The sequence below is a fragment of the Erpetoichthys calabaricus genome, chromosome 4 (assembly GCF_900747795.2).
Source record: "Erpetoichthys calabaricus chromosome 4, fErpCal1.3, whole genome shotgun sequence".
NCBI classification, from domain to species: domain Eukaryota; kingdom Metazoa; phylum Chordata; class Cladistia; order Polypteriformes; family Polypteridae; genus Erpetoichthys; species Erpetoichthys calabaricus.
The window spans coordinates 190,028,037-190,055,171 of record NC_041397.2 but is presented as its reverse complement, the minus strand read 5'-3'; the positions used below and the strand labels follow the sequence as shown (position 1 = coordinate 190,055,171).

General features: G+C 38.3%; 1 protein-coding gene across 1 annotated transcript in view; it reads left to right on the top strand.

Moving 5' to 3' along the window:
• LOC114650440 (cullin-4A) overlaps nt 1–27,135 on the top strand; it is a 115,953-nt gene that overhangs the window by 49,661 nt on the left and 39,157 nt on the right. Inside the window, exons 5-9 of the mRNA XM_051926220.1 lie at nt 2,356–2,429; nt 9,928–10,090; nt 12,682–12,771; nt 13,015–13,097; nt 23,714–23,781. Coding sequence (XP_051782180.1) covers nt 2,356–2,429; nt 9,928–10,090; nt 12,682–12,771; nt 13,015–13,097; nt 23,714–23,781 — 478 coding nt within the window. The remainder of the gene's footprint in view (nt 1–2,355; nt 2,430–9,927; nt 10,091–12,681; nt 12,772–13,014; nt 13,098–23,713; nt 23,782–27,135) is intronic.

Sequence of the window (27,135 nt, the reverse complement as noted above, 5' to 3'; positions counted from 1 at the left end):
CCAGCGAAGTACTGCTTTTAAATTTTTATTAAGAAGAAAAGAAAACCTTTTTAAATTAAGTCTTAAAAAGAGCTGTAAAGATATTGACAATAAGCTACGCAAACCGATCAAGACATGCAATCGTTTAAATCAAAGTGCGAGTCGAAAAACACCATCCCATAATATTAGTTAACGATTAACACATTTCTATATGAATTGTAAGCATACAATACAACTGATAATATGTTGCGCTTATTTATCTGGTGTACTGACATTTTTGTGCGTTTAACGGCTGAAATCTAACGTGGTTTGTGCCCTTCAGAATGAAAAGAGTTTGCATTTACCTTTTTAATAAAAGGCGAGCTTTTAAGCCTGAGAAATCACCTTGTAAATGCACACGTTTAATTGCACATGTGTTAATATGTATGCTTACACAGTATTAAAAGACACTCAACAAGTACACAGTATTAAAAGACAGTCAACAATTAACGTCATTTACCTTCGTTCCCGCGTTTGACTTGTGCTGTAAATCTCTTCCTCGTTTTCAGTTCACGTGATTACGTAGGAGGCGTAATACGTGATGACGCGATACGTGACTCCGCCTCCTCCATTAGAGTATATGGACAAAAAACAGGTTCCAGTTATGACCATTACACGTAGAATTTCGAAATGAAACCTGCCTAACTTTTGTAAGTAAGCTGTAAGGAATGAGCCTGCCAAATTTCAGCCTTCTACCTACACGGGATGTTGGAGAATTAGTGATAAATGAGTCAGTCAAACAGGTTCCAGTTATGACCATTACGCGTAGAATTTCGAAATGAAACCTGCCTAACTTTTGTAAGTAAGCTGTAAGGAATGAGCCTGCCAAATTTCAGACTTCTACCCACACGGGAAGTTGGAGAATTAGTGATGAGTGAGTCAGTCAAACAGGTTCCAGTTATGACCATTACGCGTAGAATTTCGAAATAAAACCTGCCTAACTTTTGTAAGTAAGCTGTAAGGAATGAGCCTGCCAAATTTCAGACTTCTACCTACACGAGAAGTTGGAGAATTAGTGATGAGTGAGTCAGTCAGTCAGTGAGTCAGTGAGGGCTTTGCCTTTTATTAGTATAGATGTGTTAAAAGGTCTTTCTATTTGTACATATACTTCTAAAATATAGCTTAATGTGTTAAAAGGTCTTTCTATTTTGTCTACAAAACTAACAGCCTCAGCTGTTACATGCCTCCTCATATTTTCCAGCTGGAACGCAAGTAGCACAAAAGATCTTTAGTAGTATGCTGCCTGCAATAAGTGATTAACCAATAAGAACAGATTGGCTGGTAGTCTTTATCTTTATTGATAAGTGACAAACACATCTTCAGAAGAAGCATCTTGCATTAAATAACTGAAAGAGCAGTCATTAAAAACAAGACCAGTATGAAGTAAAACCTGAATGATTAAAGTTAACTAAATTATTGAACCAGAGTAAAATGATGACCTGGTATCTTAATACATAATTCGCCTGCCTCCTCACTCACGTCTGTCCGAAGCCGAATGTGCAGTCGCCTTCTGCGCATGTCCGAAGCCGAATGCGCAGTCACCTTCTGCGCAGCTGCCCGAAAAACCTTACGAGACCGACATCCAACCCCAACATCACGGCAGGCGGTGGATTTACGGCCTCAAAAATTCAAAGAGAAAGGCAACTTCGATTAAAGCTCTAGAGTCCTGAAAGGCAATTTCAACTATAGCTCGAGGCCTTATTACGCATTCTGATTCAATTACGCATTCATTCAATACACCTATATCAGGTTTGTGGTGCTTATACTTATTACTATTCCATATTGTACTGGAACATTCATCATTCAGTATTATACTATAGGCCTGGAAAATGCATAAACTAACAGTACAAGCCTGTACAGTAATGAGTAAAGCGGACTACAATCATTACAAAACAACTTCTTCGTTACTTATCATTTGTTCTTCATACACTGCTGACACAAACTCGTGCCCGTTTCATCTTACGTTGTCGAAACGGGCTCTTTGTCTAGTTTCATAATAATTAGATGACTTCATTACATGTATGTTTTCAGAATTAACTATGTGTACCGCTGTACTTTTTATTGTGAGTACTTTTTTCATAATTGCTGTGTTATTTCATTTTTCTATATTCATCAGAACTTGACTGATTAAAAATAAAACCTTTTATGTGACTGAGAGCAAAGAGTGGGCATAAATTAGTTTGACAGAAACACTGTATTCTTTATGTTACAGATTTTCTCTTCTGTGATACTACAAATAATCTAATAAATTTGTTCTGTTCTTTTCTGCTCTGTTGGTAGGATTCTTTCATTAACTTTAAGTTTAATTATAACTTTTATTTTTTTTGTAATTTTTAGATCATGATAAGAAGTATTTTTTTATTTTTGGACAGAACGTATGTGCTACAGAACTCAATGCTGCCTTCTATATGGTAAGTGTTATTTTCAAGTAAACAGGCTGTGCCTTTGTACTTGGTTGTGTCATCATGGTTTAAATGATGTTTTTGTCTTCTGCACCTCTAAAATACAAAACAATGGCTCCTAATATGTCCTTATGTCGTGATTAACATTTTCTCAATTTCTGATATCTGTGATGGTAACTCATTTGTCCATACAAAATTCTAATTCATTGCAATGAATGATTATTTATATTTTGTGTAATATGAAACAAGTACAATGGCCTTTACTGTCAAAATTACAATACAAGAAAGGTCGTCTGCCACCATAATTTTTATACAGTATCTTTACTAATCTTGCTACTATTTATTAGTGCTGTGAAATGATGGTGACTTGTCAATTCAATTCAATTCGATTTATACTTGACAATTTATGATTTGAGTTTATTAAAAATAATAACCATATTAGTAAAAAGAATGAGTAAATAGCTTGTAAATGAAACTTTTGAGAGTAAAAAAAAAAAAACCAAAGTATCTATGATTTATTGATTCTAAATATGTCCAATTAGTTTATAGTGTAATATTTTGATGCAAGTATCATTTGTCTAAATTTAAATAGTTTATTGCAGGGGTTCCCAAAGAACATAGGTGCTCACAGTGATTTTTTTTCCCCTTAAATATTTGTTTTATGATTCAGTATTTCTCATGAACAAGTAATGCCAGGTCAGTTTTTTCATCTCTGTTGTGTTCCCAGACATGTCAACTGTATCTGTTGTCAATGTGTGGACGCTTGAGGGCACTGTTTCCCCGTGAAACCCAACAGACAGGTGCAGACAACAGTTTAAAAGCACCAAGAAGTATTTTAATCTTCTTCAATATAGTGCCTCTAAAGCACCACATCCACCACAATACACAAATAATCAATAATCCTCCACTCCCAGCAGCTCCGTCTCACTCCCTCCCAACTCCGCTTGCTGGGTCTCCCATAGTCCTTCATATAGTCCTTGACCTGGAAATGCTCCTGTCCTTCTGTCCATGTGATTCAATAGCACTTCCGGGTCAGATGAAGACTCATTTTTCTTCAGCCCGGAAGTACTTCTGTTCTTCCGTCCCCGTGACTTGAGAGTACTTCTGGGCTATATGGAAAATAAAAATCCTGCGTCTTCCTGCAGCGTCACACGGAGGCACCCACGGCACCCAGCAGGGCTGTGAAGCCAAACTCCATCTCCCATGGTGCCCTGCTGGAATCCGGGACACCTCTATGCTGCAGGGGAGACACCATCTAGCATCCTGGGTGTGTCGGCCTCCCACCTCCATGTCCGTTCCAGGCAGAGATGCCCAAAATATAAATATAAATAAAATTAATATACAATATTCATATTAAATATAATTTTTCACATATACACACATACACACACATTTTTCATATATGTACACACACACACACACACACAAAATGTGACACACTTTTGTTTATTATGCGAGCCCTTGACTCTCTTGCTTTTTTCAAACATGGCTGTGTTACCTATCAGTGGAAACCTCTCAGTTGCAGCTATATAATGATATAAAGCTTGCGAACGTATGACCCACTGAGCCAGAGGTTCCCCCCCCCCAGGAATACGTGGTAGGCGCCAGCTAGCCCAACTTCTCTTCTCTGGAGGATATCTCGTGATCAATACAAGCTTGGGCTTGATTACTACTACCTGAAACACCACCACTGGATGAAGCTATAAGCACTGGTAACTCAGGATCATCCTCTTCAAATGAAGTATTAGACTTTGATTCCTACTTGGACAAAATGGAAGTTTCAAAAGCAAACCAACATCACCTATGCGTGAAAGATAAATGACCAGTAAATGTTCAAATAAAAAGATTCCAGCAGGAGTTTTTTAAAGAATTAAAAGAAGTTGAAAAGTATGATCACTCGTCGAAACTGACTGTAGAAGAAGCCATTCTTGTTGATCCAGAGATTATTAGTGACGTGGCTAGAACTGTAGCAGCAATGCCAACCACCCAAGTCAGTGTTGAAAGACTATTTTCAGCTCTAAAAATAATCAAGTCAGATTTAAGAGCTTCAGTGAAAGAGGATCTGGCAGAAGCAATTCTGTTTATTAGAACATTGCATTGAGTTAATTTTGGATTGCATTTAACAGCTTTTCTACTCTACAACTGTATTTCAAGTTTAATATATAAACTGTTTTTTGTTCATGCAGTTAAGCTTTGTTTTTGTTTTAAAACTACCGAAGAATGTGGTTTATATTTTTTGAACTGGTGAAGTTCCTGTTCCTGATTTTTGTGCATGCTACTACTTTATAGCCACTTGATAAAAACAATAAATAAAACCTTATTGTTTTTTGTTTAACTGGCCAATACGGTATAGAGTCCACTTCCTAGCCAGTAGTTCTATGGTTAAATGACGTGTATGTTGCCTTCCTTCAATCATCATGGAAAATACATTAGCATATTAAATACAGAGGAGTCGGAGTCAGGGAGTCAAAGAATTTATTTACCGACTCCACAGTCATGGTAGTAACACAAATATGCATTGGGGTTTATTCTTACATCAGAGGAGTACTTAATTATGACTATTGTTTGTGAAATGGAACATTTGAACTTGCTGTATTTTTTTTCATTACAATTTAAATTTATTAGGAGTCGTAGTAGGTACATTTTTGCCGACTCTGACCCAGACTCCAGGTACCCAAAATTGTCTCTGTCTCTGACTCCTCGACTCAGACTCCGCAGCCCTGATAATTTCACACCAGATTAATACTCAACTGTAAATACTGTAGCAATGTGATCACTACTAGTGTGACACCTGTTGCTTGAAAATGAGGTATTGTTTGTGACAGTGTGTGACATTAGTTGAACGTTGAACCAACCCTTGCCTGGTCTGGTACCGGCCTGCTTAAGGTTTAACAGAAGGATGAAGGCTTCTGAACATTGACAGTTCTGTCCAAACAAAGATGTTCTATTGTTGACTAATTATATTAAGTAAAAACTAAAATGCAATGCTTGTTAACGTTTTCTGATAATAAAATAAATGTTTTATGTTCCTCATTGTCTATCCTTCTGCATTAATTTAACAATTTATGCAAATGTTAAAAGAAACCGTGATAGTACACTAAAAACGTTCACCAAAACTAAAAATAATATAATTTTGGAGGATTGGACCTGAGAGAGAGAAAGGCAGTGTGCAAACCTTTTGTTGGGGAATAGAGAGGGTGAGAAAGACCGCACACACCTTTAAGATGATCTTTATCACAAAAAATCCTGATGTTTTGTCACAGTTTCCAGGCAGTCTTAAATATGGGGTAGTTGTGAAGAGGTGGGGAGTGAGAGAGTATGGGGTTACCTTCGGCTCCAAGTAAGCAGAGAGAGCCTATGAATTAGCGTGGTATGTGTGAGATGAGAGTGAAGCAGTGAATTTAAAGCAAAGCCAAACACAGAGAAATGGAATTCGCCACTGTGTTTTTTAAGGGACACTTTTCCACAGGTTTTTTTTTTGTGTGTGTTTCCTTCATATATCATCTAAGAGTTTATGTATCACAGAGCTTGTTAACCCGCAGATCTAGTACATAACTACAGTAGAGTCTCGCTTATCCAACATTCCGTATTATCCGACGTCCCACCGCAAAGAAAAAAAAACAAAAAAACGCATCAATCGGCAACAAAAACTGCAAGTTGTGAGCATGAGCGTAGTCTATTTTTTGTTGCTCCTGACTCTACCTCAGCTAATTACAGTGGAACCTTGGATTCTGGAATTCGTTCCGGAAACGTGCTCGCAGTCCAAAGCACTCGTATATCAAATCGAATTTCCCCATAAGAAATACAGTAATGGAAACTCAGATGATTCGTTCCACAACCCAAAACTATTAATATAAAAATAATTAATACAAAATATAAAGTAAAAATACATAAAGCAAATTGACCTGCACTTTACCTTTGAAAAGAATCATGGCTGGTGTGAGTGAGTTTCTAAACTCTTGTGGGATTCCACCCAACAGGACGACACGTGGAAGAGCGTCCCGAAGCAACAGCAGGCTCCCAGCGCTGTAGCAGTTTGCCTTAAAAGCGAATCCGAAAAGATTGCGGATATGCTATAAGCGCCTGCCATCCATGGGTGATACAAGGAACGTTATAAATGTGCAGGGCACAGTATTACTTGGCCACGGCCCTGTCTGACTGCTGTGTCTGTGTATAAGAGAGTGGCAGATCCCGCTACAATTAATAACCGCGCTGTTGCTGTTTCAAGCGGAATGAAGCTGGTGTTGCTAAAATTCTGAGACTCAGCTTTGTGTTTTCGGGTGCAAGATGGGGACTCGCACGTCACAGCACACACATCACAGCACAAACACACAATCAGAGTCACAATGCTGTAGTAAACAGTATACACTCGTACGGATGTTGACTATATGAGTGACAGAGTTAAGGCTCTAGAAACTGCAATTAAATACATTGAGCAACAAGAAGAAGCTACAGGAATCGACATAATGATGCTGTAAAGATGGCGAGACTTGGCAGCGAAGAAACGGCACTCGTCAGGAAAGCAGACTAAAATCAAAAATTTCTTTAAATCATCATAGGACTGAACTTTTTAAGTACAGTACATACTGTTTTTAACTTCAGACAATTCTGTAACTGTAAGTTCATTTTTTCAGTTAATTTTTTCTGTTTTGTTGTAAAACATGATTATTAGGTTTGTAATGTGTAAAATTATAACATAGTTTGACTTTTAATAGGCTTTTTCTTAACACCTCCCATTATCCAACATTTTCGCTTATCCGGCGTTCTGCTGGCCTGTTTATGTCAGATAAGCGACACTCTACTGTACTTTGATATTAGGACTAGTTTACAGCAACAATTGAAAATCATTTTGACTTAATATAGCTGGAATTAGTACAGGCATGAATCGGCTGATTTCCAGTTAGTGAACAGTTTGGTTCATTGTGCTCACCAGAAGGTGGTAGTCTATGGCAAATATGAATTTGCCTCCTGCAAAAAACTGTGTTTCTTCTCTCTATGTAATCAGTGTAATGTCGATTAAAAATATTGTGAATCAAACTGTGTTTTCCCTTCATGATGCTTGCTAAAAGAATGTCTAAACAAGCTGTTAGTTATTAGCACATCACTTTTCTTTTGGTGGAAAAAATCGTTCAATGTATTTCATAAACTAGGACATTTGTCAGCTAGTTTATGTTTCTGATGATCATTTTCAATAAGCAGATTTAAAAAATTGAATTGATGTGAAAGGATTTAATTTAACAGCTCTACTATTCATGTTTTTCTGCCTTTTTGTCTGTTTTTTCCTTGTGTGTTTGGTGTACAATGTTATGTATTTATAATGAAGACTACCCTTTGGTCTATGAAAATGTTATTGTGGCAGTACAAAAATTACCCTTTTTTTGTTTACTATGACCACATGCCATTTTGAACATTTTTACCAACCTTGTGGTCACATGTAACTCATCTGTATTGTTGAACCTGTACTGCTATCTTTGTAACAGGAAAACTATTTAGACTTGTCTACCATACAGGGGAAATGCCAGTAAAATGAAAAAGATGTTTTTTTCAGAATAATCCCCATGAATGTTAATACACTTGTTAGCTCAAAAAAAATTTCTATTCCACTGAAATGCAAAGATTTGTCTTACTTGAGCAACATTTCTTGAATAGATGCTTTGATATCTACTGTATATCACAGTGTGTCTTATGGAGGTATTCCTTCTAATTGGGAACAGGTGATGTTCATGTGGGGACATGCCAGGAGGATATATTGGGTTATGGCTTTTTCCTGAATTCAGTTTTGCAAAGTACCTTTTGCAACCTACACATAGATGGTTGATCTAAGAAAACCAACAAAATTTAATCCAAAAAAAGAAAACAAAAAAAATCAATCAATATGGGCTACAGCCTTGACATCTTAAACATTTACATTCAAAATCTAGTCAACAGTGGCTTGGATTGTCAATTCCTTTGGTGTGGGAAAATCGCCATACTTCCATTGTTTCAATTGTTGTTTGGATTCTGGGTCATAATGATGTTTCCAAGTTTCATCTCCAACTTTGAAACACTCTTTCTATTTCTCGAAGTTCCAAGTTCATTAGCTCAAGATTCTTCTTGAAACTTTGGATGCAGTAAAACTTCATTTATGGATACAACATTCTGGGCACCCTGCATACATAGTCCTTGCTTATGTTTTATTTGTTCATGAAAAATGGATTGATTTGAACCATAACTAATCTCAGTGTTGTCTGCTATCTCATATATCCTCACTCTTTCATTCTTCATTACAATTCACTCCATGGTTGCAGCATTTTCCTCTGTTATTGATGTCAAAAACCGTCCATTCCTTGAGTCATTTTTCAGAAAGGCCCTGACATGATGAAATTCTGCTACCCATCTGTTGTCTGTAGCATATGATGTGGACTGATCCCGGTACACTTTGATGAGGTGAGAATGAATCTCCCAAAGTGCACTGTTGTGTTAGAAATTCATTCATAGCCAAGATACTTGTTTTTTTAATTTTTTTTTTTGGAGTTCATATTGATTGGTGTGAATCATAGGGCTAGAAACTGGTAGTTCACGTAATTTAGTACACAGGAGCCAGTCATTGACTACTTACAAAATCGGCAATATAGAATGCCAGTGTTTGGTTTAAGTTCAAACTTTTTGATGACCACTCATATATTTAGAAGTGATAAATAAGGAGATATAATGTTTGGAAAAGCTTTATTGTATGCTTCATTATAATTTCATTATAATTCTAGAGGCTTTAGATACCTAAGCCGTGTTAATTTGTGTGATTGGTATCCAGCAACTTTTTTGGAAAATTATATGGTATACAGTAATACCAATTATTGCAAAAATGCATATCTAAAGTAAATGCAAATAGTATGATTTGCTTTATTTTAAATTGGTTCCTAAATATTTCCTGTTCTTGTTTTCTAACCTTCTTCATCTCATCCAGAGAAAAGTTTTTAAATTGTGTAGTTCATAGTTTTTGTGCAGTCAATGGAGGGTGTGTCCTTCTACTGAAGCTAAGCAGTACAAGCTACTCATGGCCGCTACCTGTTTGACTTTGAACACAACCACCACTCCATTTGTGTGGGCTTTTCTGTGGATACCCTAGTTTTCTTATCCATTCCAATGATCCCAAAAACATACATGTTATGTTAAATGGCAGCTTTTAAAGTCGACCTGATATGAGTGGTGTGCTTTGTGATGAATTAATATCTACTCAGGGTTGTTTCCTGCTTTTCACTCAATGCTGCCATAATAGACTTTCCCCTCCCAGAGCCCAGAATTAAACTGAATGGGTCTGATGATGCAAAATCAGTGCTGGCAGACTCTGTACTCATTGTTATTATTTATGTTCTGCCTCAGATGTGCAAATGTGACTTCTTTAATTTCATTAGTCCTGCTGATACAAAATGTATTTCTGTTTATAACATACTTTTAAGATATTACTTGTGCTGTCTTTTCATGATACCACTTCTTTGTTATATAATTTAATGTGTAACTTCTTTTATAGGGACACAGGTCTGGAGCTGTTTAGAATCCATATAATCAGTGACAAAATGGTCCAGAGCAAAACTGTGGATGGTATTCTGCACTTAATAGAAAGAGAGAGAACTGGAGAGACAGTGGACAGAAGTTTGCTGCGTAGCTTATTAAGCATGCTTTCTGATCTTCAAGTAAGTATTAAGCAGCACAAAGAACACTTACCCAGAAATAAATTTGTACAATACTCCTGCAATCACCTGTTGATAGAAAGATTTTGGAGAGAGTCTACTTTTATGTGCACAATTCTCAAAGAACAGAAATTAGTGCAGCTTGACAGATTTCTGATTCAGCATTATGGGCTCAGATTGCACGACTAATTGCTATCTGTATCGAATTTGCATATGCTACCCATGTTGTTTTTGGCTCTGTGTACCTGATTTTCCTACCATAAATACTGTAAATAATAAAAATTGGTGATTCTAAATTGGCCTTGTGTATTAGTGGGCCCTATGTTGGAGTTGGCTCCTTCCTTCCGGGAAAAATCTATACCTCAGAGTAATGCTGAATTGGATTAAGTGGGTTTCAGAATACAGGTCAAATCCCCTTATAGCAAAATCTGAAATAAAGAAAAATTTCAGAATAACAAATACGTTTTGTTCGCCTGAACAAACGTTCGTACAACATCTTGTTAAACAAATTTAATTTTAACAAAATGTAAATTTAAGTCTAACATGTTTATCCAGCCAAAACTGGTCACTGAATATGATATTGCGGTGCAAAAAATGCTTAATGCCGCGCATACACTTCCATGCCAAATCTCGGGAACCCTGCAACAAGCTGCCTCAAAGAAAATGGTAGTCTGTTGTGAAATATCTGGCCTTGGGCAATCTCGCCAAGGCTCGGCAAGAGTGTATGCTCAACATCATACACACAGTCGAATTACAGTCAATGCTCCACCTAGAATCCAGGTGGTTGAGTCGTGTGCAGATACCGTACTATTAGAATTTCATAGCGCTTCTCAAATTTTTTTTTGAGATGAACAAAAAAAGATGAGAATCTGCATCAATTTACACTGAAAAAAAAATCAACAATCCTTGAAAAAGTTGATTCCGAAATGAAAAAAGAAGAAAAATGACGTGGCAAAAGCATTCGGAATCATGCCTTCATCTTCATCTAACATCTCATTTTTATTCTGTATTTTCATACATGTGCTTCTATTTAAAACAAAAAAAGTTACATCAAATGTCTCATTTTCAGATAAAATATTTTTTGCAGTTTAAGAAGCTGTTTTTTTATACAGGTTTTTTCAAGCTTGAGTCACAGAGTTGCACAAGATACAGGAAGGTGAGTCCAGGTTTTCAAAGAAAATACAGGTACAGTCTCAAGACTTCATTCAAAATAGGAGCTATTACTTCAACCGATTACTTTGTCCTTGTTTTACTATTCACCAGATGAAGCAGAGTAGCTACTGTTGCCATTAGAGATTGTGAATCGCTGGCAACCCCAGATAACAATAATATACATATTCCCCACATATTCATTATAACTAAGTATTTTTATCATCCCATGAGTTTTGTTAAAACAGGATTCCGCCTGTATTAAGCTTATATATAAAAAGAAATTCATAAATGAATGCTTATTAAACTACATGCACTCATTATGTTGTGCAATAGAAAATTAGAAATAGTGTAATTAAAATGGTTAAAAAAGAACTTGAATAAATTCTTGCATTTGTCTCATTTTGTGGGTTCTGTCATGAAAACATCATAATCTGGCATTTTTCACTATGAAATTACCACAGAAGCATTTTTTTGCTTTTCATCCCTGGATCTTCAAAGAAAAGCTCCTGAGCATATACCCACACTCACACAAGGTCAGTTTAGAGTTAACATCCATGTTGTTGGGAGTGTGGGAGGAAAGCCCATTCAAAGACTGACCACTAACCCGGCCTTCTGGATTTATAAGACAAAATAAATCACAGTAACCAAATAAACACAAATCTGTAATTCTGTAAATCAGTATGGTAAACTTTAGAACATGAAGAAATTACAAAAATATAGTTAGTAATTACAGATGGGACTATTATGTTATATTTATCTCACAGTGTGAAGTATTGATTCACAATACTTGGACAGGAATTAAGTTTTTTCATAACATAAGTAATTACAGAAAATGGTGAAACCTATAAATTCAGTGCAGTTACCCACAAAATACCAATTAATTCCAGCAGCACAGTCTCTTTAAATGCAAGCTTTGAGTTAACTATTTACCTAAGAGAACATCTTAGACTGTGAAAGAGAGTCTCACTTGAATGTATGTAAATGAATGCTTGTAATGAATACAAAATGTAAGACTGTTAAGATCATTATTTCTATAAAATTTAGCATTTGCTAGGATTGGCTACTCGCATGAGGTACAGTACAGGGTAATTCTAAAAGAACTGAAAACTTTCAAAAGTGTATTACTCCATACTTAAATCATATGAACTTTGAAGTATGTACCAAATTCTACAGCTATGCTTAATTTTTCTTCCCAGATGATGGTGCTTGAAAGTTTTATTCATTGTTATGTCAGACATAAATAGAGATAATGATACAAAGGTCTGCCATGAATTACATTACAGCAAATATCCTGACTAAGCAGTTGTCAGGGTATATTTTCCTGGAAGAAAACTCATAGTTTTATCATCGCTTTTGTGGGATTTAAGTACACCCTTTGTTTTTTAGTTACCATTTACTTTCTACAAAAAAAGTTATTGTAGCTATTTTATCATTTTTTTCAGGTGTATAAAGACTCTTTCGAGCAACAGTTTTTGAAAGAGACTGATCGGCTATATGCAGCAGAGGGTCAAAGACTTATGCAAGAGAGAGAGGTAAAATGAATAAAAATGGAAAAGCAGCTTTTGAAAAATACAAATATAAATTTAGAATTTAGCTATGTTTTTAAAAGATAATTAATGCCCTTTTCTTATCCTATTTGTGTTTAGGTACATTATAGAATGTCCTCCTTGGGTTCTTTAAAATGTGCTCTACCTAATCCTATTTGTTCCACAATTAGTCAAAATTAATTGATTGTACTGTATATATTTAATTCAAATGTGTTTTTATAAATGCAGGTTCCTGAATACCTTCATCATGTCAGCAAGCGACTAGAAGAGGAAGCAGATAGAATTATAACATATTTGGATCAAAGCACACAGTAAGTGATAATAATAAATAAGTGACTGCCTTCATTTGTGGGAACATCCTGTGCAATAGTTTATTTACTAATTGGGAAATCTCAAGGTTATCAAAGTGGAACAGTTTAATAGTTTTTAAGCATCTACTGCATGTGTCAGAATATGTTGCACACAACGCCATTATTAGTGGCAACCAGAAGATCGATAGTCACATCTACATATCAAATATCTAAATATAAAAATTATTTGATAAGTCTTATTAAGGCATAACTGTAGTAAAGCTTGTTGAGTATTATCTAGTCTGTAATGTAAAAGTTTATTATTGTAAATATAAAAAAAAAATTAAATCCTGAAATAAAAAATGCTCACAAGAAGTATTCTGCATGTGTGCGCTCCCCACTGTGCAACTGCACACACTGCATCATCAGTAACCCTTGTGAAAACCATCTAATTGACGTGGCCTTGTGTTAATATGATGTGCAGGCAAGTGTAGCAGTCACACTGTTTAACCCAGGTGGACAAAGGAGTATGATTTTGTTGCGAGAGGGGACTGAGCCATATGAACTCTGTTTTATGAAAATTTTGTGTTCTGAACATCAAATGTACAGTGCTACTTCAAAACAAAGCATGAGAAAAAATGAAGCAGACAAGAGTGGATTTTTTCAGGAGTAGCAAAAAAATAAAAAATTAGAAGTAAAGTACTGTGTTCAAAAGCTTATGCAGTGCTAAAAGTCGGGCTACAGAACACAGTTACACACTCTCAGAGTGTATCACTAAATATAGAAAACTGTTTACAGACAGCTAGATAGTACTTGAAATATGCCTTCGTAAGCAGTACATAAGTTTAATTTGACGGATTAACCAAAATAAGAAACAACAAGAACAGTATAAACTGTTTCCAAAATGAAAGTAAACTTCCATTACCAACAATACCTTGCACCAACAGATATACTATTATTCAGTGTGGCTGTGGACGAATGGATATTACCTCCAACATCTACAGTAGCTGTTATTGCAAAATTCTGTGATGGAACTGGCATAAGAGAGGAACTTAGCTGCCCTAGGGGTATGTTTGACACTACTAAAGGAGAAAATGTGGCAAGAGCTTTTACCAACCATTTAAAAAAAAAAAAAAAAAAAGGTATAGGCTGGAAGAAATTATTCACCATTACAACAGATCTTGCCTCTTCTTGGGGGAAGCAGAGGGGGTTTGTCAGTTTAATTGAAAATCAGATCTGTCACCCAGTCATGAAGCTTCAATGCTTTATACTGTAGGAATATGTGTGTCAAAATATCAAAACCTAATTTGACTGCTGTTATGGACACAGTCATAGGTACTAGTCACATGCTGAGAGACATGCTGACGTCATCTTTGCAAACGAGAGGGTCTGCTGAGAGTTTTTGTGTTTTCTTTGGTGTGAGAGTTAATTAAAAATACATTTTGCTCCTATAAACTTTGTTTTGGTTGCCACTAAGCAAGCAGGAATTTTTAGAGTCTTTTTTCCCCCTTTAGAAGGCATCTTTGCTTTTTTTTTTTTTTTCGCCCGCACAGGAGCAAAAGTAGCTGAGTGTTTGGAAGGTGCTCTTGGAAAAGTTTCTTGCACTTGTCATGTAGTTGTTCTTGAATTTATAGTTGAAGTAGCTTGGAAGAGGCAGGGCAGAAAGCAGTAACTGATATCGACATCTGTAAGTAAATAACTGCCTCATAGCAATAAATAGTTAATAAGTAACTGAAACAGCGATTTCTTAGTTTTTTTTTTTTTTATTATTATTTTTTATAAAAAAAAGAGGCTGCAGTCGACTTAAAAGCAATAAAGGGGAAGGCTCAGCAGTGCATAGGTAAGCGGCCAGCAGATAAGATAGTAAGAAATTAGCAAGCATCAGATATGCACTAAACAAGTTTTATGTATTTATTTTAGATTGAACAGTTCTTAGTGGTTGGGAGGTAGAACAGTTAAGTGGGCGACAGCATAAGGGTTCTTTAATATGGGGACATACAAACAGTGCGAGTGGTGAGCTTTCAAGTAAGGAATAAGTGGAAGTGCAAAATTAGGAAAACAGACGAGAAAAGTAAAGCTAACCTCATAGAAGGACAAACAGTAGGCAGTTGAGAGGGAGAATATTACTGGAGCTTAAGGGGACAGAAGGTATAAAATAGCAGTAGCAATTCAATAATCTAATTTCTTTGACTTCATTTTTTTATTTTTAAATCATTTAATTTTAATTAAAAAAAGAAAAACGTTAAGGCAGTTTTAGCAATTCTAAATCAATTTTTAATAATGAGACCAGTGCAGTGCAAGTCCTTTTTAGATGTTGGCTTGGAGGAGCCAGTCGTCCATGAAGGTTACATCTGCAGGAGATGCCAGCTGATCCAGCACCTCAAGCTCAGGATCTCTGAACTGGAGGAGGATTTGGCTGTCCTGTGTTGCAGTAAAGAATTGGTGGACATGGCCCAGGTGTCCTTTAGAGAGATAGTATGCACCCTTAAAGGGTGCACACTGTCTGGGGGCATCAACCCCAGAATTAGAAGTGTCAAACCATTTTCAGGTCTTTGCGGTACTGGACGGTGTCTCCGAATATTCTGAGGTGGTAGGCAGGTTTGAGGAGCCCCAACAGGCCACCTCAAAACCAGTTCCCAAAAAGAGAGAGGTAGTAATATTTGGGGACTTGATCATTAGGGGGATTGAAACACAGGTTTGCTCCAGAAACAGAGTCTCACAATGATGTGCTGCCTTCCAGGTGCACAGGTGGGATAACTCCGTGGAAGGGTGGATAGGCTCTTGGCCAGAGCGGGTGTGGATCCAGTTGTCATTGTCCATATGGGTAGTCTCTCAGTTCTGCAATCCAAATTCAAAGTGTTAGGTGCCAGGCTGAGGAGCAGAAATAACAAAGTAGTCTTCTCTGAAGTTCTGCTTGTGCCACTCCCCATTCCAGGTAATACTAAGGAGATTAGAAGGTTTAATGCGTGGCTCAGATCTTGGTGCAGGGTAGAATGGCCTAGGTTTATGGGGCATTGGGACTTCTTTTGGAACAGATGGGACCTTTTCCACCGCATCGGGTTACATCTGAACCAGAGGGGGCACCAGTGTATTGGGGAGGTGTATGTGTAGGTTAGTCGAGGATTGTTTTAAACTAGGGAATGGAGGGGCAGGGAATTTAGGACAGGCCAGGTTTAGAACTATATACAGTATGGAGGAACAAACAATAGTGTAGAAATAAAAATGCGTAGTAATGTAAATTCTAACCCAGCATTTAAAAGTGGAAAGAGTAACACATTAAAAATATCTTGCTTTAATGCTAGAAGTATCAAAAATAAGGCAAGTGAGTTGGAATTTTATGTAGCAGAGCATAATTATGATAGCAATAATGGAAACCTGACTAAATAACAGAGATGGGGATGAGAATAACATACAGTGGTGTGAAAAACTATTTGCCCCCTTCCTGATTTCTTATTCTTTTGCATGTTTGTCACACAAAATGTTTCTGATCATCAAACACATTTAACCATTAGTCAAATATAACACAAGTAAACACAAAATGCAGTTTTTAAATGATGGTGTTTATTATTTAGGGAGAAAAAAAATCCAAACCTACATGGCCCTGTGTGAAAAAGTAATTGCCCCCTTGTTAAAAAATAACCTAACTGTGGTGTATCACACCTGAGTTCAATTTCCGTAGCCACCCCCAGGCCTGATTACTGCCACACCTGTTTCAATCAAGAAATCACTTAAATAGGAGCTGCCTGACACAGAGAAGTAGACCAAAAGCACCTCAAAAGCTAGACATCATGCCAAGATCCAAAGAAATTCAGGGACAAATGAGAACAGAAGTAATTGAGATCTATCAGTCTGGTAAAGGTTATAAAGCCATTTCTAAAGCTTTGGGACTCCAGCGAACCACAGTGAGAGCCATTATCCACAAATGGCAAAAACATGGAACAGTGGTGAACCTTCCCAGGAGTGGCCGGCCGACCAAAATTACCCCAAGAGCGCAGAGACGACTCATCCGAGAGGTCACAAAAGACCCCAGGACAACGTCTAAAGAACTGCAGGCCTCACTTGCCTCAATTAAGGTCAGTGTTCACGACTCCACCATAAGAAAGAGACTGGGCAAAAACGGCCTGCATGGCAGATGTCCAAGACGCAAACCACTGTTAAGCAAAAAGAACATTAGGGCTCGTCTCAATTTTGCTAAGAAACATCTCAATGATTGCCAAGACTTTTGGGAAAATACCTTGTGGACTGATGAGTCAAAAGTTGAACTTTTTGGAAGGCAAATGTCCCGTTACATCTGGCGTAAAAGGAACACAGCATTTCAGAAAAAGAACATCATACCAACAGTAAAATATGGTGGCGGTAGTGTGATGGTCTGGGGTTGTTTTGCTGCTTCAGGACCTGGAAGGCTTGCTGTGATAGATGGAACCATGAATTCTACTGTCTACCAAAAAATCCTGAAGGAGAATGTCCGGCCATCTGTTCGTCAACTCAAGCTGAAGCGATCTTGGGTGCTGCAACAGGACAATGACCCAAAACACACCAGCAAATCCACCTCTGAATGGCTGAAGAAAAACAAAATGAAGACTTTGGAGTGGCCTAGTCAAAGTCCTGACCTGAATCCAATTGAGATGCTATGGCATGACCTTAAAAAGGCGGTTCATGCTAGAAAACCCTCAAATAAAGCTGAATTACAACAATTTTGCAAAGATGAGTGGGCCAAAATTCCTCCAGAGCGCTGTAAAAGACTCATTGCAAGTTATCGCAAACGCTTGATTGCAGTTATTGCTGCTAAGGGTGGCCCAACCAGTTATTAGGTTCAGGGGGCAATTACTTTTTCACACAGGGCCATGTAGTTTTGGATTTTTTTTTCTCCCTAAATAATAAAAACCACCATTTACAAACTGCATTTTGTGTTTACTTGTGTTATATTTGACTAATGGTTAAATGTGTTTGATGATCAGAAACATTTTGTGTGACAAACATGCAAAAGAATAAGAAATCAGGAAGGGGGCAAATAGTTTTTCACACCACTGTAGAGGGAAACACATTTTGTAGGAAGGATAGGCACAATAGATAAGGAGGCGGGGTTGCTGTTTGTTTTATGCAGAATTTAAATACAAGTTCCCTTCAGCTGGATGATGAGCCCCATCTTAGTGAGGACATGTGGATTCACCTGGAAAGCATTAGAGAAAGAGACCTTATTTTAGGAGTGTGTTATAGACCACCAAATGCAGACAGTAATTTCAAAACACATCTTTTTAGTAATATTAAAAAGGTAAGTTTGCAGGGGGATATTATAGTTATGGGGGACTTTAATTATCCAAATATTAACTAGGATAACCATACAAATGGCGGAGTTTTTATAAGTGACTGTTTTTTAACACAGTATGTTAAAGCACCAACACAAGGTGAAGCTTATCTGGATTTAGCTTTTTGTAATAATAAGAACAGAGTTGAGGGTGTAGAGGTGATTGAAACACTTGGGTCAAGTGATTATAATATTATACAGTTCTCAGTGTTTTGTAGGAGTGAGGATGCAAAAACTAAAATTGTTAAGGTTAACTTTGGTAAGGCAAATGTTGAGCAGATGTGGCAAAGTCTAAGGTGGATAGACTGGGATACGCTTTTAAGTGTGGAGGCAGTCAAGGAGCAGGGGAACAGGTTTAAAAATGTTTTACATGTAATGCAGGACAGATATATCCCTAAATTTGGAATTAATCGGAAATTTTAAAAAACTTGTCAGTGGGTTAATAAAGAGTTAAAAAAGAAGCTGCAAAGGAAGAAATAGCTGTATAAGGCATACAAGACTAATAACTCCAAAGTGAATCATAGGGTTTATGAGAACATGAGGGCAACCATAAAGGATATTAAGGAGGTTAAAATATAGTTGGAGAGGAATAGATCAGATAAGGCAAAAGATGACCCTGAGAGATTCTTTTAAGTATTTTAGTAGTAAAAAAAAAAGGTGAAATGCATCAGGAATAGTAAAGGGGAATTCAAAGATACAGACTGCATTTTTCTGTGGTTTTCACAAATGAGGAAGTGGAAAACCTCACACCTGTAAATGGGACTACTAAGGAGGTTCTGAGTGATTTAGAAATTGTAGAGGGAGAAGTACTGCTCAGATTAAATAGGCTGAAATCAAACAAATCATCAGGATCAGATAATATTTACCCTGAAGTTCTTAATGAGGCTAGTGAGTACATATATAAAACCTTGACTCACATTTTTAGGAAATCACTGTGCACTGGGGAGATTCTGAAGGACTGGAAAATGGCAAATATTATCCCGTTGTATAAAAAAAAAATGGGTGACCGGGCAGATTCAAGCCAGTATGCTTAACACGCATCACAGGAATATTAATGGAAGGAATTACAGGTAGTCATTGAGTTACAGACATCTGATATACGACTTACGAACAGGGCCGCAGCTGCTCCTTCATCTGTCTGGGGGACGCGACGCTGGCTCCTCAGTAACTGCCGCTCTGTCATCTCCGGCCTGGGGACGCTGCAAGCAGTGGCTGGATGGAGGCTGGAGGGGGGCGGTTTCGCTGCTCGCGCAGTGTAGTGTCCCTCAGGCAGCTCCAGTTGATTCATTCTCAGTGGGTGGCTGGGTGCGTGGCAAGCGCTGGTGTGCAGGATGAAGGCTTGATGGGGTGGAGGGGGGCGGTTCGCCGCACGCCCACCACGCCGCCTTAGCTACTGCTCCTGACTGGATGGAGGCTGGATGGGGCAGAGGGGGGTGTTTCACTGCCTGCCCACCACACAGCCTTGCAGTGTCCCTCAAATGGCTGCCACCGTTCGTTCTCGGTGGGTGGCAGGTGATGCTGCAAGCAGTGACCCGGTTGTGGCTGAACAAAGGCCATTGAGGGTGAATTGGGCGGTGGAGGGCAGCAGCATTGTAGTGTGCCTCAGGTGGCTGCCTGTTGAATGGGGGTGGTGGTGGGCTGACACTGCAGGCAGCATACTGTATGCAAGTGGAGGTGACTGTGTGGTGGGCAGTTGATGAACCGCTCCTCCCAGCCCCCATTCATTCTCAATAGCAAGCCTGCTTGTACTGTTACTACACAGCAGGAAGTTGCCTCTCATTCAGTACACCAGACGTGCTGACGAGGGGTGCCTTCCTGCTGTGATAGCGTGTACAGTGCTGTCCAGAAGAGCTCATCTTAACCTTTTGTCTTCACCCTTCAACAATGTCTCTGAAACACAAATCTGATGCAGGTGCTGGTGATACAGTAAAGAAGAGAAAAACCATCACAATGGAAAATAAAGTAGAAATAATAAAAAGGTCAGAGAGAGGTGAAACTCTATCATTCATTGGCGGAGAACTTGGTTACAGTCAGTAAACAATAGCATTTATTAAAATAATATACCTGTTCTGACTTGCATACAAATTCAGCTTAAGAACAAACCTACAGTCCCTATCTTGTACGTAAGCCGGGGACTGCCTGTATTAAGGATAAGATTGACCAGTACATGGCAAGTACAGGAGATTTTCTGAACAGTCAACATGGGTTCAGAAGAGGCAGGTCATGTTTTACTAACATGCTGGAATTCTATGAGGAAGCAATAAAAGGTTATGATCAAAGTGGAGCATATGATATTATTTATCTTGACTTTCAGAAAGCATTTGATAAGGTGCCACATGAGAGGTTGAGCATCAAACTAAAAGAAGTGGGATTTCAAGTTGATGTTTTTAGATGGGAGCAGAATTGGCTCAGACACAGGAAGCGGAGGGTTATTATGCGAGGAACCTCTTCAGAATTTGGCTGATGTTAAGAGTGGTGTTCCACAGCAGTCAGTGCTAGGGTTGCTGCTGTAAGCTGGTTAAGTAACAAGCTGGTTAAATTTGCAGATGATACCAAGATAGATTGGCAGATCATTTGGAATCCATTAAATCATTACAGAAGGACTTGGACATCATACAGGGTTGGGAAGATTTGTGGCAGGTGAAGTTTAATGTCAGTAAATGTAAAGTGTTACACATATGAAGTGAAAATGTAAGGTTTGAATACCCAGTGGGAGGTCTGAAAATACAAAAGTACACCTTATGAGAAGGATTTAGGAGTCGTAGTGGACTCTACGCTATCAACTTCCCGACAGTGTTCAGAGGCTATTAAGAAGGCAAATAGAATGTTAGGTTATGTAGCACGATGTGTGGAGTACAAGTCCAAGGAGGTTATGCTCAAGCTTTATAATGCACCGGTGAGGCCTCATCTGGAGTACTCTGTGCAGTTATGGTCTCCAGGCTACAAAAAGGACATAGTAGCACTAGAAAATGTCTAGAGAAGAGCGACTAGGCTCATTCCATGGCTGTAGGGGATGAATTATGAAGAAAGATTAAAAGTGGTGAGCCTTTTCAGTTTAAGCGAAAGAAGATTAAGAGGTGACGATTAAAATATTTAAAATCATGAAGGGAATTAGTATAGTGGATCAAGACTGTTATTTTAAAATGAGTTCATCAGGAACACAGGAAGGTTTTGGAGTAGTTTGCAAAGTGCTTTTTTTTTTTTTTTTTTTAAAACAGAGAAGGGTGATAGAGAATCTTAAGTTTTTGGCGAACAGTACAAGACATTTTTAACACCCTGATTCTACAGTTACAAAGCACAGGCCAAACAGTATTAAGTTTATTTGATGCATAGAAGACATTTCTCTTGAAAATTAAAAGTATTCACATGTGATGTTCAAACTGGAAGCTTTTGTCATTTCAGTCACATGAAGGTCTTGTACTTCAGCCTGTCAACCCTGATATCATAATTTACTATGTTCAAGAGCTTGAAATGGAATTCTCTACCAGACTTCAAGAATCTGAGTAAAACCGCTCAATGTACTACTTTTTGGTAAATCTGGAATACGTTAACAATAGAATCCCTGAAGACTATGAGAAAACTCATAATCCCGGCCCACCTTTATATCCCTTCGCTCCTATCCATCAGCATCTTTTGGTTTGTAAATGCGTTGATCAGCCCAAGCAACAGAGAGCCTGCTGACCCATCCCCCACCTTGACAGAGCTAAACTCGGGCAAAAGTTCTCCCAGCTCAAGACAAGGCTCCTTAGCTGCGTGTGAGGTTCCTGAGGTTGTATAGGGTAAATAATACAGTATATATTGTTATTTGGAATACATTCATTTCATGTGTTTTCCGAGTCTACGAAGATCTGGGTAAGTGTAGGATGAAAGGAAATGTGAGGCAAGAAATGCTGAGCACATACCTAAAGCAGAAACTTTTTCCATGTTATACTAATAATGACATGAAGTCTACAATGTGTGAAGACATTAGTCCAAATATCAAATAAACACTTGCACTTTTATTCAAGAATTTAGCCAAAGGGGGAAAAAAAAGCATTCGATTTACATGTTGCTCTCAATGAGTTAGAAACCCAAGCTCAAATGTTAATCAACAGGAAGCTTATACACATTCTTGAATGGTGCAGAGGAAAGAACCACTTCCTTATAACCCAAAGGTCTCAGGTTCAAGACCGGGCGCTCCACATTTTGAGTAGTGAGCTGCTATTATTATTATTATTACTATAATAAAAACATACATTTGATTTGAGTCTATAATACCTGGTGTAAATATTGGCTACTTGTAAAAGTTAGCGCTTGTGTTTTAATTATTCAGTTTTATTCTCTCAGTGATGCTCACATGGTACAACAAACTTGCCTCTCCCTCTTAAAGTTGATGGCATTTATCCCCATTCTTTTCACAAGAGCAGTGATTACCACAGTGGGTTCTGTGGCTGATACCTTGTCAGAACTATTTGTTGTACCAGCAATCAAAGATACGATGTCTTGTGACCACTATCAGATTGGACAAAGGCAGGACCGTAACAACAGGCACCTTCTTCACAGCGCTTTTGCTGGCTATAGACTGTTGTACCACAACGCAGCTCTGCTTGGCATCATAAGTAAAATGGGACTTCCACCTGCAGCTATAGTCACTTTAGTACACAAGCAATTCGCCACTATGGTGTTTAGATCTGGCAATGTCATGCTGACGGTTATGCTGAAGATTATCCAGATACGTAAAAAACAAAGAGACAATGAGTATATGAATGGATATCCCAATTCCCATTTTTTTGGTCTGCCTTCTAATAGTCATGAACACTAACTGTGATGTCATCTTCTTCTCCACATACAAGAAGGTTATTCATATTGATTTATACTTTAGAACCATAGCATAATCAAAAGTATATAAAATTTTCTATTTAGTACCAGGTTTGAGAAGTTTTAATTATTAGTGTTTAAAGTGACATTCAGTTCAGATGCCATAAAGAAATGCATGCTTTATTTCTAAACATTAAATATACATGGTACTGGCACTCTATCCAAGTTTTATTTCTGCCATGTGCCCAATCCTGCCTGGATAGGAACCAATTCTGAACATTCTCAAACTGGGTTTAATGTGTTTGAAAATTGATTTATAGATTGATTCTACTGGGACTAACACCACATCTGGGGTGGTTTCTTCATTGTACTAAATGTTGTCAGGATAGTCTGTCACTTGTTAAACCATGAATTTGGAGTATGAAATAAATTGGTGAACAATGTTACTCATTTCATTTAACTTGGAAAGTATTGATTTATGATACGTTTTATTTTGCCATTCAAAAGTAATAAGCAGAGCCTTGTGTTTTTACAGGAAACAGCTTATATTTACAGTAGAAAAGCAGTTACTGGGAGAGCATTTAGTCACTATTCTTCAAAAAGGTAACTTACCTGCTCTTCAGTTTTACTCTAGACTTTCTTTCTCATGATGATGTTCCTTTGAGTTTCTAGAAATCTGTGTTCAAGGTCATTAATGCATAATTGTATTTTTAGATGTTTTTTAAAAGTGTTGATTTTTTTAAAACAATCTGTGCTGCAGCAAGAGCAGTGATCACATTTCATTTTTAAGAACATAATAATAACGAAGAAAAAGTTTGTCATGATTGGTAGGTTTATAATGAACTATTTATGTATCCCATTTGTTTTTAATGCTAGCATATCTACTTCTATGTGATGACTGATTATTTGTTCCAGGCTTCCACCTATCTTGTTTTAAAGATGTACGTAGCCTCCTTAGCATTACACCAGAGTGTTACTCAGGCTGTGAAAACTGTGCTCAAAGCATTGGTCCCGAGTGTCACTTGGACAACTGTACTGATGCATCTTGCGTAAGTGTTAGAATCACTTGGACTGTAAAAGTGCAGTCAGTGCTGCTGTTTTTTGGAGTAATTATGTCTGAGTGCAGGTTTTCCCTTCTTCTTCTTTCGGCTGCTCCCGTTAGGGATTGCCACAGCAGATCATCTTCTTCCATATCTTCCTGTCCTCTGCATCTTGCTCTGTTACACCCATCACCTGTATGTCCTTTCTCACCACATCCATAAACCTTTGCTTATGCCTTCCTGTTTTCTTCCCTGGTAGCTCTATCCTTAGCATCCTTCTCCCAATATACCCAGCATCTCTTCCTCTGCACATGTCCAAACCAACGCAATCTTGCCTTTCTGACTTTGTCTCCCAACCGTCCAACTTAAGCTGACCCTCTAATGTACTCATTTCTAATCCTATCCATCCTCGTCACACCCAGTGCAAATCTTAGCATCTTTAACTCTGCTACCTCCAGCTCTGTCTCCTGCTTTCTGGTCAGTGCCACCGTCTCCAACCCATATAACATAGCTGGTCTCACTACCGTCCTGTAGACCTTCCCTTTCACTCTTGCTGATACCTGTCTGTCTCAAATTACTCCTGACAGTCTTCTCCACCCATTCCACACTGCCTGCACTCTCTTTTTCACCTCTCTTCCACAGTCCCCATTACTCTGTACTGTTGATCCCAAGTATTTAAACTCATCCACCTTCACCAACTCTACTCCCTGTATCCTCACCATTCCACTGACCTCCCTCTCATTTACACACATGTATTCTGTCTTGGTTCTACTGACCTTCATTCCTCTCGTCTCTAGAGCATATCTCCACCTCTACAGGGTCTCCTCAACCTGCTCCCTACTATCGCTAGAGATCACAATGTCATCAGCAAACATCATAGTCCACGGGGACACCTGCCTAATCTCATCTGTCAACCTGTCTATCACCATTGCAAATAAGAAAGGACTCAGAGCTGATCCCTGATGTAATCCCACCTCCAACTTGAATGCATCCGTCACTCCTACTGCAGACCTCACCACTATCGCACTTCCCTCGTTCATATCCTGTACAACTCTTACGCACTTCTCTGCCACTCCCGACTTCCTCATACAATACCACAGCTCCTGTCGAGGCACCCTGTCATATGCTTTCTCCAGATCCACAAAGACGCAATGCAACTCCTTCTGGCCTTCTCTAAACTTCTCCATCAACATCCTCAGAGCAAACATTGCATCTGTGGTGCTCTTTGTTGGCATGAAACCATACTGCTACTCACTAATCATCACCTCACTTCTTAACCTAGCTTCCACTACTCTTTCCCACAACTTCATGCTGTGGCTCATCAGTTTTATCCCCCTGTAGTTACTGCAGTCCTGCACATCCTCCTTATTCTTAAATATCGGCACCAGTATACTACTATTTCATTCCTCAGGCATCCTCTCACTTTCCAAGATTCCATTAACACTAGAATTACCAGAGTCTATGAAAAAACTCGTAGATCTGGCCCACCTTAAAACCGTTCTTACCTCTCTTTTGTCTTCTAAATGTGCCGATTAAGACGAGCAGCAAGCAGCCGGCTATTCCATCCCCCACCATCGCAGAACGTTCACTAACTTTTCCCAGCTCATGCCTTGTTTGATTATCTGGGAGTGACTGAACTGCTGGAGTTTTACAATGAAAATAATAGATTGTTATTTGGAACACATGTTCATGTGTGTTCCGTTTCTACAGTAATCTGTGTAAACACATTGTTATAACAAACTTTTTCATATTGAGATTTGATTTGTTGTCCACATATTGATTTGGCAAAATTTTACACCGGATGCCCTTCCTGGCATAACCCTCCCCATTTATCCGGGCTTGGGACCGGCACGAAGAAACACACTGGTTTGTGCATCCCCTGTGACTGGTTTTCCCTAATTATGAAATATCTGCACTTTACCAACAATTAATACTTTGAGAATACCCATCCAGCACCCAAACGGAAGAAAATTTGAGAGATATACCAGGCCTTTGTAGCAAAATTTCGGAGTGTTTACATTCCAGACCATGATGATGTTAGCATTGATAAAAGTCTCATGGTATAAGGGCAGAGTGTCATGGATACAATACATCGCATCAAAAAGAACCAGATTTGGCATAAAGTTTTACAAGCTTTGTGAATCTAAAACAGGATAAATTTGGAATTCGGTTCTGTACAAAGGGAAAGGGACAATGTTTGGTCCAAAATATATCCAGTACGGCATTGCTACATCATCAGTGCTAACTTTGATAGATACTCTGCTCGATCAAGGTTACTGTGTAACTACGGACAATTTTAATACTTTGCCAGAACTTTTTGACATCTTGCTGCAAAGAAAGACTGACGCATACGGAACACTGCATCCCAACCGTTGTGGTATGACTGAAGACTTTGGCAGAGCTAAATTACAGTGAGGTGCAGTAGTAGCTTGGCAAAAGGGTAAAGCGCTTGCGCTGAAATGGAAAGACAAGAAAGATGTTTGTCTTCTTAGCACTGTACATAATGCAGCTGTAGTCACTGTAGAAGCAAAAGGCAACAAGCAGGTTACAGTATGAAGCCTTGCACTGTGGTCGACTACAGTAGCACAATGGGCAGTGCAAACTTTACATGCCAGCTTGTAGAACAAATCATTGCCGCACATCCACCATCCACGCTACCACAAAAGAGATGCAGTCAACCCAGCATGTCGCGGATCAATCCAGAGTGTCTTATTGGTAGATATTTTATTCATTATATACCTCCAACAGCAAAAAAATAGTATCCAACTAATACCTGTGCAGTGTGCCATTCAAAAACTGATAAATCTGGAAAGAATATCTGAAAAGAAACACGCTATTGTTATCCAAACTGTGACTTTGGATTGTGTCTTTCACCATGCTTTAAGATTTACCACACAAAGGACTCATTTTGAGATTA